Here is a 15,788-nt window from a genome sequence, read left to right as displayed (position 1 = left end):
TATCACTGGAGCAAGAATATTGATATATCTCCCAGGACCAGTATGAGGGGCAGACCATGATGGTGTTTTCACTTGGTGATATATTGCTAGTGAAACCACCACTGCTCAGTGAGGGATAAACAAGCTGCAGCTGGCTGCTGTAGGCAGAGGGGCTCAGAGCCGCGGCAGTTTCACCAGTGATATATGTCACAGGGGTTCCTCCATCTTGGGGAGTGGAGGGCTAGCTCAGCTGGGGGGCGTTGAGCAGCAGATGGGGGCTAGCTGCATTGTCCCTGACCTGCAAGGCGCTGGGGTGAAAGCACCTCAACTCTCCCATGGTGAAAGCTGAAGCAGTTTCACCTGAGGCCTTGCAGGCTGGGGCCAATGCCTCTCTTTTCAATATCACATTATATTGCCAAACCACAAAGTTTTGCTGGTGATATACCACGGTGTTGAAAACCTAATATTGCCCAGCCCTAAGCAAGAATAGCCATCGATCAAAACTGAAGGGAGGGGAAAAGGAACTCTATTTAATATTTTAAAATTTTAATATGTATGCATGTTGTCATGCTAAACTTTTTAAGGACTTGTAAAGGTTAGTAATTGCAGAACAGGTTAATAGGAAATTGAGTGCTTTCATAATGTAAATACAGTGGTACCTCGGGTTAAGAACTACTGGTGTGGAGGCTGGCTGACATGCTCTAGCAGTAATAACAAACTGTATTTGGGGCGTGAATAAAGTAAATAAGGTGAGAAATTTTTCCACCCTAAAGGCAAACAGAGGTAGTTCATGCTTCCTGTGTGCACTCTATTGATTTTTTTTTTTTAAAAAAACCAGCCATATTTGACAAAAATGGTCAAGCATGAAGATGCATGAAAAGATATTAACAGATGTTTCATAAATAACAAACCTTGGTTTGATTTTAAGCAGCTAGAATTGCAAAAGTAATTAGCAATGCCTCCTATTTAAATATTATTTGCCAGATGTTTCCCACATAATATTGCTCAAGTTTATCCAGAAAATTTTAGGTTTGCATAAAATTGTATAAACAAGTGCTGGGATATTCAGAGCATTTTCTGTACTTGGAATCCTGAATACTTTTTCCTGGAAAAAAAAACTTGCTTATGTTTGTTTCTATGGACTTGAGGATTCATTGAGTCCCCAGCTTTTATATTAATCTTCAGTTGTATATCGAGTTTTATGCTCGTCCTGCTCATTATCTACAGCATAATCCTATTCCCTGTTGTGTAGGGTTTTGCAGTGGTTTAATGGTATGGTGTAATCCTATCTGTGTCTACTCAGAATAAGTGGTGTCTTTTATGACATTTCTGGGGCACTTCCGGGTTCAGCGCTGTGCATATGTGTGCAATTGCGTAAATATTGGTCACACCTAAAAAGGGTTGCTGGTACAATGAAACCAGAGCTCTTGTCTTCCACTGTTACATTGTTATTGGGGTGGTTGTACTTATTTATTTGGTTCTGTTGCAAATTCCTGAAACAATGGCTCTTAAGTGTGCTAGGCAATAACTTCTCCTTTTTGAGGTGGCAGAGGGAGTGACAAGAAATCTAGTGTTTCTGTGTGTCAATACTTTGAGTAAACAAGCTGGTCCGTGAAGCAAAATTGTATAAAGAAACACCTGAAGAATGTTCTAGTTGCAGCAGCAGATGTGGATAACAACCTGGGGTTCAACAAGACAGTGATGGTGTGGCTCCATAGGAAAGTTAATCCGGGTTTATGAGCACCCTACTCGGGATGAAGTTGCAGTCCACTTGTAGAATCAGAAACTGCCTCCTCAGAATGGTTCAGTTGCGCCCCCTTATTATTATTTTGCATGACATGTCACACACACACACACACAATGTTTTGTCAGGCTTTTGGTCGTTTCCCCCCTGAACATTCTGTTTTTGTTTTAATGAGCTGGATCCTTTGTTTAATATTGCTAGTTTTTTGCTCTCTGCTCTCAGACTTTACTGCATTTTAATCGTAAGCCACCTTAGGGAGCCCTTGCCTGGGCTAAAAAGGTGAGTGTAAATTATTTTAGAAATAACATTTTAAAAACCTTGTTGAATGGCCCACTTTGCCTCCACTATAGCTAAGGCTCTTAGTCCGTTGTGTTCTAGCTAGCTGTGTTGCTCTACAGCAACCTTCGCGAACATAGGGCCTTCCAAATGCTTTGAGCTGCAACTCCCATCCTCCCCTACCAGCACATCTGGAGGGCACCGTGTTGGCACAGGCAGCACTACAGCTTATGTATCCTAGTGCTAGGCTCTAACACAGTCGACAGTCCCACCCTAATGACAGAACATAGAGTCACCATTTCATGCTATTGCATAAATGTGTCCTAGAAAGCAAAGCCTGACATAGCTCTGGAAAACCTTACTAAGCACAGATCTCATTCCAGTTTTGCATTAAATATATGGGATGATGGAATAGGGTAATGCCAGCTGCACGTGCTAGTGGACTCCCGCCCCCACCCCCAGCTCATAAAGTTGACTACAGTATTAAATGAGAAAGCAAAACAGCATCAGCACTATCCAGTTGAATGCATGCTGTAAAGAAAATGAAATGGCTTAAGTTGGAATGAGTTGTCATGGAAATATTGGAGGCAGAACTTCAGTCAGACAGGGAAATATGATACATTGCTTGCAAATGAGTAAAATCATTACAGTTATTATCCATGCAGTGAAGAGTTGGTTTTATAACTACTGAGCAATATTATATATACATAAAAATTATCCCTTCCATTTCTTTTCTTTAATAAAGACTAATTTTGTCATACTTGACAGATGGCCATCCAACCTCTGCTTGAAAATCTCCAAGGAAGGCGAGTCCACCATCTCTAGTTGGAGTCTGTTCCACTGTTAAACAGCTCTTACTGTCAGAAAGTTAACCCTGATGTTTATTTGGAATCTACTTTATGAAGCCATTGGTTTGGGTCCTAGTCTCCAGAGCAGGATCCATCTTCCACATGACAGCCCTTTAGATATTTGAAAATGGCTATCATATCTCTTCTCAGTCTCCCCTTTTCCAGGCTAAACATACCCAATTACCTCAACCATTCCCCATAAGCCTTGGTTTCCATCATCTTGGTCACCCACCTTTTCACACTTCCCAGCTTATCAACATCCTCCTTAAATTGTGATGTCCAGAACTGGATACAGTACTCCAGATGTGGTCTGACCAAGGCAGAATAGAGCCTTCCCTTGATCAGAACACAGTACTTCTGTTAATGCAGCCTAGAATAGCATTAGCAATTTTTGTTTGCTGCTGCATCACACTTGTTGACTTGGAGCAATTGCAGGAAGAAACTTAGTATTTCAGTTAAGCAAGCAACCCAAACTGAGGGCTAGAAGAAAAGAGGCATTAATTTATTTGAAAATATATCAGGTTGAGTTGTAAATCCTAGGTAAAAGTGGTTGTAATTTAAATTCTGATGAAATTAAGCTTCCTTAGCATGAATGACATCTCTATTATGAGGTAACATCTTCCTAAGGTTTATGTTTCTAATGACCCTGCAATTATCTATAGATGCATAATTAGTTCAAGTATTAGATAATTAATTTTCAGAAGGTATCTTAACTAATTTCACACATTGATACCAAGGGCATTTGGAAGACAGTCCTTTGGTTTAAAATTCCCCTGATGATTTGCCACCTGTCACTTCAATCCTTTCAGTTTACCACTCCTTTCCATCTCTCACTATTTTAAATCTTGTTAAACCTGCAAGTCTGATGTATGAAATCATTCTATAACAATCCATTAGTTGAACTGTAAATACAAAGACCCAAGACTGAAAGATGATTTTAGCCATGAGTGTTGATATTAACGTCTTAACCCTTAAATGTCGTAAGAGTTGCTAACTTTTAAGAATGAAGCGTTCTTGCAACAGAGAGGTGTAAGATGCAAGTCCCATAAGTATTACTCAGCTTTGAAACCAAGCAATATTGCAAAGCCTTTTAAGATACTAATTTAGTTGTGGTAGAAGCACAGCTTTTGCATTTTTATAGCACAGTTGTACCTGCAGTAGAATAAAGGCCACAATGAGACCTAAGCTGGTGTAATTGCAAGGTCACATTCCTCCAAATCTTTTTTTTATTTATGGCCACTTTAAACTGGTTGTCATAGTGGTGTATGCAAGTTTGAGGGGCTTTCCCGTATTGTAGAATAAATAGCAGTTTTAGAGGCCTTGGCATGAGTGGAATTGTTAACTCTCCTCTCATGTGCACACTCATGTTTACAGCAGGGGTACCAACTTGAATAAAATATTGTGGGAGCCCAGGCAAGCCCTGCCCTGCATAAACGATCACATGACACAGTGCGTGCACACACCATTTGAATGGGAATGCCCATAGCCCCTTCAAATATTTTATTGTGGGGGCTCATAGGAATTGGCTCCTATGGTTAACAGTCTTCAGTGAAGCAGGATGCTGAGCTCGTTCTGGGCCAACACAGCTCCTACATGCCACTATAGCCACTACTTGGACTTGCTTTCTGATGGCTCCTTTCCTCATTCTGTTGAAAAGGCATGCTCAGATGGCTTGAAAGAAAAGACTCTTAGGCTGAATGATATCCAAGAGATGAACGTGGCCCAGAAATGTGGCTTGATTTCCTAATGCTCCAGGCCAAAGCCTGAGTTCCAGTAACTGTGTGGCAGGCTTTTCCCTCTCAATAGTTCTGAAACATTGACTGAAATAAGACATTAAGGAGAGAGGTATACTTGCACCTACTGCCTATATTCCTTATGCACATTTCACCTCTGTGTAGGAAGCGAGCTTATGCTAAACTAATTCCAAACAGGACTATACACAGATAACTACCACAAGGGGACCTAAAAGCCACCTCTTTACAAGAGAGAAAAAGTATCGCTGATTACATTTCCATTGACTTGGGATTCTTATGCTTGTTTGATAATCTGGTTGAAGTTTACCTTGGCTGTTTAGCGGGTTCCCACTTTGGGGCCTAGGCTGAGTCAGGGTTCTGTCATCTTGCTGCCATGGGCATTGTTAATTTGCAGTGAGAGTTAAAACACCGTGGTAAGGTTTAGAATATCACATATGTGTTAGAGAATAATTCAGTAAGTGTTTGACCTTTATGGATACCCTAAACGGCATGCCTTCCATTTTTAACATTTACCCCTTTGTTGGACTGATAACACGCCAGAATAGAGAACAGCATATTTTCCTACAGTGCTGTTTTTGTTTTATAAATGAATACAGCTGTGTTATTTTGTGTGGAGGAAGCATTCATGTTGAGTTCACAGAACTTTCTCAGAAGACAGTCGGGGGGGGGGAGAATAGATGGTTATATTTCAGCTGTTGACATGGAAGTAGTCTTATTTGGGCTTTGAAACTTGTCCTGATTTTCAAAGGCACTTGTATATTGAGAGAGGTCCATATGTCCATATCATTGAATGATTGAAGGATACTATTGTACAACATTATATATTTTTAATGGGCACTCTGTAGACATACTTTTTAAAATAAAAAAGTGAAACAAAAGGTACATGTGAATGCAACAAAGTGGATCTGTAACCAGCACTTGCATATTAAAATAATTTTTAGTGGGGACATAGGTTTCCGGGCAGGAGTTGATCATGATGAGGGTATGCCAAGCATGCCTTCCCTTTCAGCATGTTTCTCCTTTTTGTTCTGCGTTCGAGTGTTTTCAAAGCCCATGACACCTTTGGTAAAGGCTGTTCTCCAATTGGAGCACTTGCAGGCCAGTGCTTCCCAGTTGTCGGTGTTTATACTACATTTTTAAAGATTTGCCTTGAGAGAGTCTTTAAACCTCTTTTGTTGACCACCAGCGTTACACTTTCCATTTTTAAGTTCGGAATAGAGTAGTTGCTTTGGAAGACGATAATTAGGTGTCCGCACAACATGACCAGTCCAACAAAATTGATGTTAAAGAATCACTGCTTTGAGACTGGTGATCTTTGCTACTTCCAGTACACTGGCATTAGTTTGCCTGCCTTCCCAAGTGATGTGTAATTTTTTTTGGAATCACCGTTGATGGAATCTTTTGCGAAGTTGGAGATGGCGTTTATAAGTTGTCCATGTTTTATAAGTATATAGTAAGGTTGGTAGTATAATAGCTTTTTAAACAAGCATTTTGGTTTCCCTGTGAATGTCCCAGTCCTCAAACACTATGCACTACAATCAGGAGAAAGCTGCACTCGCAGAACTCAGGCAATGCTGGATTTCGGCATCAATGTTGGCCCTTGTGGAAAGATAACTGCCCAGGTAGGAAAAGTGATTGACACTTTCCAACATTATACCATTGAGTTGCATTTGTGGTGCTACCGAGGGGTTGTTTTGTGCTTGTTGGTGCAGCACTTTGGTTTTTTGGGTGTTGAGCAACAGGCCAAGCTTTTTGTAAGCTTCTGCGAAGATATTTAGGATGGTTTGGAGGTAATCTTCTGAGTGTGCACATACTACATTGTCATCAGCATACTGAAGCTCTATGACAGAAGTTACGGTAACCTTACTCTTTGCTTTCAGCCTGCTCAAAGAACTTTCCCTCTGTTCAATATATGATTTCTACTCCAGTGGTGAGTTTCCCTTCGACAAAGTGTAGAAGGAAATAGATTCAATAGATGTAAAGGGGGTACTGTTTCAATCTCCCTTCTTTTCTAGATCTACTCCAGAGCCATAGGGTATAATGTCCCATGACTCTGTTACCATGGATGCTTGGTTGCTCAAAGCCATCAGAACAGACTGAACTGATGATATCTGTGTATTAGTTGATTATTGCTGCCATGACTGAGGTGCCACTGTGCTTCCGCCTGCTTTGCGGTTCTTGCTCTAGCAGAACGCAATGCACTTTTTGGGTTGCCTTCAGTTGGTACAGGCTAGGCTGTTGTTGCTTTGAGCCGGGCAGGATGTAGTAATGTTTCTTAGTTCTTCCCTTTCTCCAGTTCCAGAGCATCTAGTCTTTATAAAAGGCTTTGCAAGATGCCCAGGGATCTACCTTCCTGATCATGTTTTCTCTTTGATTTATCAGAGGGGATATATCAGAGGGGCTTGAAACAGCTTCTGCATGTGTGGCCTGGTTCCTGCTTGCCCACCATGCTCTGATTCATAGAATCGGAAGGGACCCTGAGGATTATCTAATCCAACTCCTTGCAGTGTTGTAATATTAAGCTGTCCCATGCGGAATTCGAACCTACAACCTTGGCATTATCAGCACCATGCAGTAACGAACTCAGCTAACCTGTATAGTTTCACTGCCTCTCAATAATTCCCCAGAAGAGCAGTATTCCTAAAGTTTGTCCCATTCACCTTGGGGCCAGGTTCACTGTGAGAGAAACTGCAGGCTGGATTACAACCCCAGATACTGAAATTCTGGTTCAAGCACTGGAATCCCTGACACCATTTCTACTCCTGACAGAAATGTTGTGAGTTTCTTTTTTCTCAGTACTTTGGGCTCAGCTGCTTAATTGGCCAGGCTGGCAGCAGTAGGGAACCCAAAGTAATCAAAACCCAAAATATCTGCTACGAAGTTGAGTCAAAACAGACTACAGGCGATTGTAGATTGCAAGCATCTGGGATATGTTCCTTCCAAACTTGCCAGTACGCTAAGAACACCTTTTAAACTGTACTTAAATAGTAGACACCACTCTCTTCTCTTTGCCATTCATTGCCTGTTTCATACTTCCAAATGTCAAGTTAAAACATCTGCTTCCTTCCTGGTCCTGCCTCTCTTCTCTGTTGTTGTTGTTGTTGTTGTTGTTGTTGTTGTTTATACCCCACCCATCTGGCTGGGTTTCCCCAGCCACTCTGGGCAGCTCCCAACAGAATATTAAACAGAATAAAACATCAAACAGTAAAAGCTTGCCTAAACAGGGCTGCCTTCAGATGTCTTCTTCAGATGTCAGATAGTTGTTTATTTCCGGGACATCTGATGGGAGGGAGTTCCACAGGCTGGGTGCAGCCACTGAGAAGGCCCTCTGCCTGGTTCCCTTTAACCTCACTTCTCGCAGTGAGGGAGCCGCCAGAAGCACCCTTGGTGCTGGACCTCAGTGTCCGGGCTGAACGATGGGGGTGGAGATGCTCCTTCGGGCAGTTGCAACTATTTCCCATTAAAGGCATGGTTCTAAGCCTCTGAATCTCTTGCTTAATGCAATGCATTTACAACTATTTTCCACAACAAAATGTGTTTGGCCCATGGAGATAAATATATTGCAATATTGCAACACTTATGTTGTACACCTTAATGGTAAATTGCTCTGCTCTGCATTTAATTATTTAATTAAACATTATACATGGTTGATATCCTGAATAAAAGGCTGAGTTTACATTTTCTTTCTTTTTTTAAACTCGGCTACCTTCAAGTCCTATGAAAAGGCTTGGAACAAACTTAAGTACCACTTATCTCAATGGGCCTGTGCTAAGTAAGTTTGGATCCAACCCTTAATTCTCAGAAGTGGGAGTAAAACTTTCATGAAACAGACATGAAATATTCATTTAAAATCATTCTTTTGGTTGAGAAATAAACTAGAAATTTCCTTGATTCACTTATTTGTTTGGAATCCTAGGAAGATGTGTCATTCTTCTAGCCTGTTTATCTGCAAATGAGAACCACACTATCTTTCTGTTTTGAAAGGCTCTGCATCTGCGTAGTTTTCAGCGTGTACCATTACAGCACAGATGCCAAAAAAAATGACAGCATCTACTTTGGTCACAAGCTATGCCAGATGTGTTTATCCTTACAGTTCAGATTGCTGCTGCTGCTTTGTGCTGTTTCCAAAGCAAACTTAAACTGCAATCCAATCTGCACCTACTTGGAAGTAAGCCCTGTTTGAACTCAGTGGAACTTGCTTATATACAAACACACATAGATCAACTGTTTAAGTCTTTAATAGACATCATGAACAATATAAAACATATAAATATATAGTGTATATATATAATATATTATATAAAAATCAATGCATGTGAACACTTTTTAGAAAACAATTTAATTGAAAATGTTTCAATATTGAACTATGTCCTAAGCTGATTTTCCTAAAACAAAACATAATATGTCAGATACTTACTTAATTCATTGTGGCTGGAATAATTGAGTCTTCCAAGAATGACATATACTTTTAGATTAAATTTTCTCAGCAGAAAGTGATGATAAATGTGTTTTTCATTTTTAAAATTGATATTACAATATTCCTGAGAATCACAGCAACATGACTGATGGGCATTTTATTATTGTTTTAGTAGTAGTGTGGAATAATTCATGGGTATCATGTTTTCAAGCTACACTTTGGGTTACGCTATCCTGTGTTTTTCTTCCTTTGCTATGCTATATTATTATATATCCTCTTCTTTTTTGCCAGAACACTTAGAAAGTGTGCAGTTAGCAGTGTTATGCTTACTTAGTTTATAGCTGTCATCCTTCACAGCAGATAATTGCTAGTTTGTTCCTGATTCATTTCCCCTTTCACCTCTCCAGCATATAATGCATTAATGTTGGTAAGCAGTCTTTTCCCAAAACCTGAAAGGCTATTAATGTGCTTATTCAGTCAAAAGTAGGTATGTTGGGTTTTGGTGCAGTGGTAGAGATGTGAAGGCCTGGGAGGAAACTGGGAAAATGTGGTGCTGGGGTGTTCCCATTTTTCCAGAAACAAATAGGGAGTGCTTTTTGTTTGCTTGCAGGCAGCCCTTCCAAATTTTAATCAAAGTTTGCATAGAAGTTAACTTATAAGAAAAAGAACAAGTTTTTGTTTTATCAGAAAAGCCCGTGCTTTGATGTTCTATCTCTCTCTGGAAACTATATATAATTCCTTGGGCTTGTTGCGCTGTATTGACTTTTACTGAGAGATGGCACCAACTTTATTCTAGAGCCAAACCATCCACAAGGAGTAAGAGTAGCTATCACAGACTCCTATCTCGATAATAGTGTTTCTCTGTGGGCATGCATCCATGTTTTATATACAATTGACCCCTTATTTCCATAATAACAATTGATCAATGGAATTCACTGATCATCACATGGCTTTTGAAAGCATGACTCTTTATTGTGTGTGGCCCTCCAGCTGTTATAGTGTCTTAACTTTAAGCTGGAAAGACTTCTGTTTCTGATCCCTCCTCATCCTGGTTTTCCCCCTCTTCTCCCTCTGACTGCTCATTGTTGTACCACCACCACACTCCAGGCTCTTCCCTTGCTGGCTTCCCTGTGCCCAACTAGTCCGTGACAGGTATTAACTGAATGCACCTATAGAAACTGTCAGTTCTGCTAATTTTGATATTGTTTTGCCAGTAAAACTTCCTATCTTACAATAAATTACTGTATGCTGTTTTTCTTTACTCAAAGACTAATTACCACATCTCTTGCTGAAATAAAAGTATGTTTTCACATTTCTAACAAGAACATGGGCTGATTTCAGTGCTGCGCTTGCCCCTACAAATGATGCTCAAAAGGGAAACCCAGCCAGATGGGTGGGGTATAAACAAACAAACAATAATAATAATAAATTATTTATTTCTGGCAGCATTGCAAGTGGCAGGTACTGTGTTTAAAAACACTTAATTTTTGTGTGCCAACCAAAATTCGCACTGCCTTTCTGTGCCATCAGCTGCTTAGTGTGTGTGGTGCTGGCATGGAGATATTACACATTTTCCCTGTCACGAGGCAACAGCTATTCAAATGATTTATCTATCAAATGGAACATTGCTTTAGTTAAGCACATTTGGTGGTCTCAGGGAGGCGGGGGGCTATCATTTTTTAGAAAGTGTTTATGTTTATAACTATGAAAGTTCTGCACCCTGCTTAAAAGTGAGGGGTACTGTGTAGGATGATGATATTATTTAACACTTAAGTTTTTGAACAAAAGTGTGGGACATTGTGTGTACAGTACATTGCAGAGGCACTTGACCACTAGGTTAAATGTCATCACTTTGTCTGTATAGCTACTTACCATGTCATAATGACTCGGTCCACATCCTCTTTCCAGGAAACATCTGTTAGGAACCAGGAAATTCAGTAATAACTTCCTCCATTTCTTTATGACTAGTGTGTATGTGAGAGAGAGCACACAAACATGCTTCTAGATTTTAGAATATGAGACTGCAGAAGATAATGTACAAAACATTGTATAATGATCATCTGTGAAGAAAAGCACTTTAGAAATGGCAGTTCAAAATAAAGCATATCCTTTTCACTTTAAATATTTAACTATAAATTTTATGGAAAATTCAAAGTATCTTCATCTTGCATTTCAATCAGCTGCAGTTGTGTGATTGCACCTAAATGCTTTGGGCCTACATAATTGTCTGCAAAATTGCCTCTGTAATTGTTTATGTTGGCAGTTTGCACCTCCAAATTGAAGGTCAGTGACTGAGGGATTTGGAAAAGGGAGGAGGGAGTGTTGGGAGTTAGCAAAATACACTCTAACACAGCTGTCCTCATTACCTACTGTAAGGGAAAAACTAATTAGTTTTATTGAATTCAGTTTTCTAGTGGAACTATTTGCAGCTTGTTAATCTTCATAATGCAGAATGACTGTTAAATGAATTTTAGTTCTATGGCTTTTGATGTGCGGTATAATAAACTGAAAGGATTGATTCAGATGCTATGCAGTACAACATCTTCCTCAAAGATGGATGAATTCTCTGTAGAATTCAGGACAGAATAAGTAGATTGCACAGATTATGAAACAACTATGTTAGTATCTCTGCAGTGCATTGTGACCTAATTTCTCATTCTATTTTCTGCATAGGCTGGCTGAAAAGAAGAATTAACACTATTTGGTTTTTTTTTTTTTTTTTTAAAAAAGAAGAATTAAAACAACAATTGCATCTTCATCATATTCTGGTTGGGAGGATAATTCCATAAGAGGTGGTGGAGAACTGATTCCACCCGCCAGGTTAGGGTTTCTCAGATTGAAACTGATTTGAAAATAATATAATTAATCAAAATCCAAACCAAAGTAAGATGGTGAGCGTAAAATAATAATTTGTTTCATATGCTGCAAAAGGCTGGTGTTTCAACTGGCAAAGTGAGCACATGGATGAGGGTCTGTGAAAAGTAGAAGTAGGGAAATAAATCCCCAGGACTTCATCACCACAGACTTCTGTTGAGGGAAACATGCAAGCACTGCTTCATTGCAGTGAGCAAGCGTGTGCATGCGTATCTGCAGGGTTGGCCATGGGAGTGCTTTCCCCCCCACAGATACACAAGACACAAATCAAGACTTTGATAAAAAGAAGTTATGGACCATTTAGGCCAAGGCTCCAGTGATTGCTTAAAGCAGGGTTCAGCAAACTTTTTCTGCAGGGGGCCAATCCACTGTCCCTCAGACCTTGTGGGGGGGGGACTATATTTTGAAAATAAAAATCCTCCCCATGAGTCTCCCCTCCCTTCTCCACAGCACCGGATGACACCCAGTGGCTGCTTACCTGTGCCTTGTGAGCGGCAGAGGCTGGCAGCGGTGGAGGGACGATGAGTGACGTGAAAGGGCTGGCACCGTGAACGGCTGCTTAAAATGGCTCTCAGCCAACCACAGCGCAACAAACCCTCCTTCCTCCTCTAGGCAGGGCGGGGAGAAGCTAGGAGGAGAGAGGGAGGAGGCGGCGCCGTGATGTGTGTGAGGGAGGGGGCGGGAAATGGCGCAGCCCGAACGACCAGAATCCCCACACCAATCCATACGGCGATTCCTGGACCATCTGTGGGCCGGATCCGGCCCCCGGGCCTTAGTTTGCCAACCCCCGGCTTAAAGAGTTATCTACTTTGTGTTATATTTTCCTTTATTTTGTGGACAAACAAGCATCATCATCAACAACAAAAAAGCCTGACTGGTTTCAGACCAAATGTCTGACATTCACTGTAGCAAGGTGGGGTCTGTGTAAGAGGTGTGAATTTCAGCATTAGGAGTCTTTAGTTTAGAGTCCTACAGTATTGTTGTTCAGTGGACAAACTGAAAATAAATATAATGAATCAAAATAGTCAACAACCTGTAGTTCCAAGTCATAGACCATGCTCCACCCTGTAATTATTTTTGTGGATACGTGTGTGTGTGTGTGAGAGAGAGAGAGAGAGAGAGAGAGAGAGAGAGAGAGACAGAAAGAGAGAGAGAGAGAGAGAGAGAGAGAGAGAGAGAGAGAGATTTTCAGCAAATATAATCTCACAGAGAAGCAACCAGTGGCATGTTATTTTTTAAACATGTCATAAATTACTGTGAACACATGCTAAGCATTTTATGTGTTTATAGGGCTACTTTTATATGGAGATACCCTGAGGCTGAAATCCTATGTGCACTTACAAGAAGTAAGTCCCAGTGACCACAATAGGGCTTCCTTCTAAATAACCATGCAAAGGGTTGTGCTATCAAACTTCCTGTGCTAAACTGTGTGCTCATGATATACATCTCAGTTTCAAAGCAGGTTTGTCATGAGTGGCATCAACTGGAAAAAACAGAATTGCTTAGGAGCTTAAGTCATTCTGTCCATTAACCTGGAATTAAACTTGGATGTGGTTTAGGTGTTATTTGCACAGGAACATACCAGTGATCTATTTCCAGAATACAAATTGTATGTCTGCGGTCCACATACCTAGGTTCCTGAACAAATGATATTTTGAATGTGTGGCAGATTGGTTCTAAAACATCCTGGGGTCCACATAGGTAGAGCAGACTCCCCACTACAGATGGTTGCCCTTCAACTTATGGACGGCTACCAGGAATGCAGTTTAGGGGGATGTGCAGTGGTGTGCGGTCAGTGGACTAGGCTAGTCCCCTAAATGTTCCCCTGGTGCCTCCTTCCCAAAGCCTGGAAAGCTTTTGCCTGGCAGAGGGAGGGAGGTGCAATACTCCGATGGGTCCAAGAGCCCTTCCTCTACCTTCCCAAAGCCTGCCCAGCTTTGGGAAGGAGGCAAGAGGGCTCCTGAGTCCTGGCAGAGGGCTGGCACCTGCTTCCCAAAGCCCAGGAAGCTTCTGCCAAGCTTAGGGAAGGAGGCACGATGCTCACCTGTGTGACATGGGAAACGTCAGGCCCCCTCCATTGCCCTTGCAAGCTGACGCCTTTGGCCCTAACGGTTTCCCCACGAAAAAATTCACCGCATGCCACTGGGGACACATGATTGCTCTGCTCCCTCTTTCCCTTTCCACGTGATTATCATCCTTGAGTTATTTTGAACCGATCTCTAACTTTAGGGGTAGAGGAAGCAGGCTTATTTGTTTAAAGTAGTTGTTTAAAATTAACATTGCATGAAACTCTTCCATAGGGCTTACATGACCCAAATTTCCTTCCTCCAGCCATGTGTTCATTCCTTCCTGAGCAAGGCTTTTGCCAGTTTGAGTTGCAGGTCTTTCAATATATGCAAGTTCTGTTTTTCAGTACTTGCCTTGTGGTTCAAATTCCACAATGAGGTGTCTTGCTACACAAACAACAAAAGAATATTGGATATATATTCTAAGTGATTGCACTGGAGACAAAAGCTTGCATATAAATATAGAAATGTGTCATCAGTTTAGAGCAACAATATGTATATATATTTATATAAACATTTTTAATTCTTTCTTTCTCTTTTTCCTTTGCAGCCTATAGCATCTTCTTCTAGTAGGTGAGTACACTGCATAATCTAACTATTAACAATTATCCACCAGTATATTCAAGTATACTATTCTTTTAAAGAAATTTCACAACATTATGAAGTTAACAGCTTGAAGCTATATAGCAGCCAAACTATATATAAATTTTATAGGTCAGCATATTTTATAGGGGGTAGCCTTTGCAGTCTCACTTTTCCTTCTCATATTAGTTGTTAGGATATAATTTAGCATGCATTAGTTTGCAGCCTTGAAAATAAAGTGCTTCTTATCACTGACGTACATTTGAAGCCCATTGTCAGATAATGGTGCTGATAATAGTTGCTTGTGACACAGATCTGCAGTTGGGAAAATGGCTGAAAAATAATTATTCTAGAACCATGTCGGCAGAATTGGGCTGCTTTCATTGTAAGAGCCATTCATTGCTTCAGTTCTGAATGCTAGGTTTAAAAAGTAGGACGATTCAAAATAGAAAGATAGAAATGGGTAAAGGGGGCATTTTGAAGGCACATCTGCCTAGGCAAATAATACCTGATTCTTTTTTTAAAAAGTTTGCTTTAAAAGGATGTGCGTGAAGGATAATGTGGTAGGAAACTTGTGCAGGTTTCTTAGCAATGAACATTTAACTGAGGAAATAATGTTGCTTAGGGTTGCATGTGAAAGCTATAAATTGCCTTGAGTTATTTTGAACTGCTTTGTTCCAACTTCAGCGATATTCAAGCTTCTGGCAGAAGTCATTATACTGTATGTTGAAAATACGTTGCTGCTTTGTTATAGGGGTATCACCTAAGACCATGATTAAGCTGTTATGGAGAGGCACCTTAAAGGTGGCTATTAGGAATTAGGAGGTATATACTCATTCTCACAGCCCAGTGAAGGAATTTGAGGCACAGGCTGGCTGCAGGGCACCATGGTCACTGTCATGGCCAAAAGAGCTAATAATAATAGAATCATAGAGTTGGAAGAGACCACAAGAGTCGTTTAGTCCAACCTGCTACAATGCAGGAATATTTTGCCCAACATGGGGCACGAACCCACAACCTTGAGATTAAGAGTCTCATGCTCTACCGACTGAGCTGAGTCTCCCCAGGATCTCATGGGGTTTCTTCATCTTACATGGCTGGAAGAGATCTTAGAGAAGGGAGGGACAACAGGCCCTTTAAAAAGGCCAGTCCCACCCAGACTTGGCTTCTCTTTCCTTTCATCACCTTTACTCTTAATTGGCTTTGTAATATCATGTAATGTTGCGATACCATTGTTTATAGAGCGAT

The 15,788-nt window shown here is 40.7% G+C and overlaps 1 protein-coding gene across 6 annotated transcripts in view; it reads left to right on the top strand.

Annotated features, from left to right (window-relative positions):
- PTPRE (protein tyrosine phosphatase receptor type E) overlaps window positions 1-15,788 on the top strand; it is a 149,780-nt gene that overhangs the window by 55,839 nt on the left and 78,153 nt on the right. For 5 of the 6 annotated variants that reach the window (XM_081863230.1, XM_081863229.1, XM_081863226.1 and 2 more), the window contains one exon: window positions 14,509-14,531. In XM_081863230.1, coding sequence (XP_081719356.1) covers window positions 14,509-14,531 — 23 coding nt within the window. Of the gene's footprint in view, window positions 1-13,210; window positions 13,239-14,508; window positions 14,532-15,788 lie in introns of those variants that run through there. The other variant, XM_081863233.1, reaches the window with a different exon arrangement.

Source organism: Podarcis erhardii, assembly GCF_964252035.2.
Source record: "Podarcis erhardii genome assembly, chromosome: 5".
NCBI lineage: Eukaryota > Metazoa > Chordata > Lepidosauria > Squamata > Lacertidae > Podarcis > Podarcis erhardii.
This window is presented reverse-complemented; position numbering and strand designations above follow the sequence as displayed.